The sequence below is a fragment of the Cariama cristata genome, unplaced genomic scaffold (assembly GCF_000690535.1).
Source record: "Cariama cristata isolate BGI_N322 unplaced genomic scaffold, ASM69053v1 scaffold25271, whole genome shotgun sequence".
Taxonomy (NCBI): Eukaryota; Metazoa; Chordata; class Aves; order Cariamiformes; family Cariamidae; genus Cariama; species Cariama cristata.
Window position 1 is genome coordinate 16,780 of NW_009600173.1, and position 218 is coordinate 16,997.

General features: G+C 64.7%; 1 protein-coding gene across 1 annotated transcript in view; it reads left to right on the forward strand.

The window, feature by feature from the left end:
- LOC104169129 (L-gulonolactone oxidase-like) overlaps nt 1-83 on the forward strand; it is a gene marked incomplete at both ends in the record, with an annotated part of 16,022 nt that extends 15,939 nt beyond the window's left edge. The window contains one exon of the mRNA XM_009709948.1: nt 1-83. This exon is cut by the window's left edge and continues 7 nt beyond it. Coding sequence (XP_009708250.1) covers nt 1-83 — 83 coding nt within the window.
- Between the last annotated feature and the right edge of the window lie 135 nt (nt 84-218).

Sequence of the window (218 nt, forward strand, 5' to 3'; positions counted from 1 at the left end):
GGAAGACCGTCCCCCGCCTCAACTACTGGCTGACCTACGAGGGCATCATGAAGAAGCATGGTGGGAGACCACACTGGGCAAAGGTACCGATGGCCCCGCTCCTCTGGGAGGAGAGGGTCTGCAACAGGGGGTCCCTTCCCCCTCTCCATCGCAGCTCCTTATGGGGGGGGGTCCAGTCGAGTGGGGGTCAGAGAAGGGCCCCCACATCAGGCTGGCCC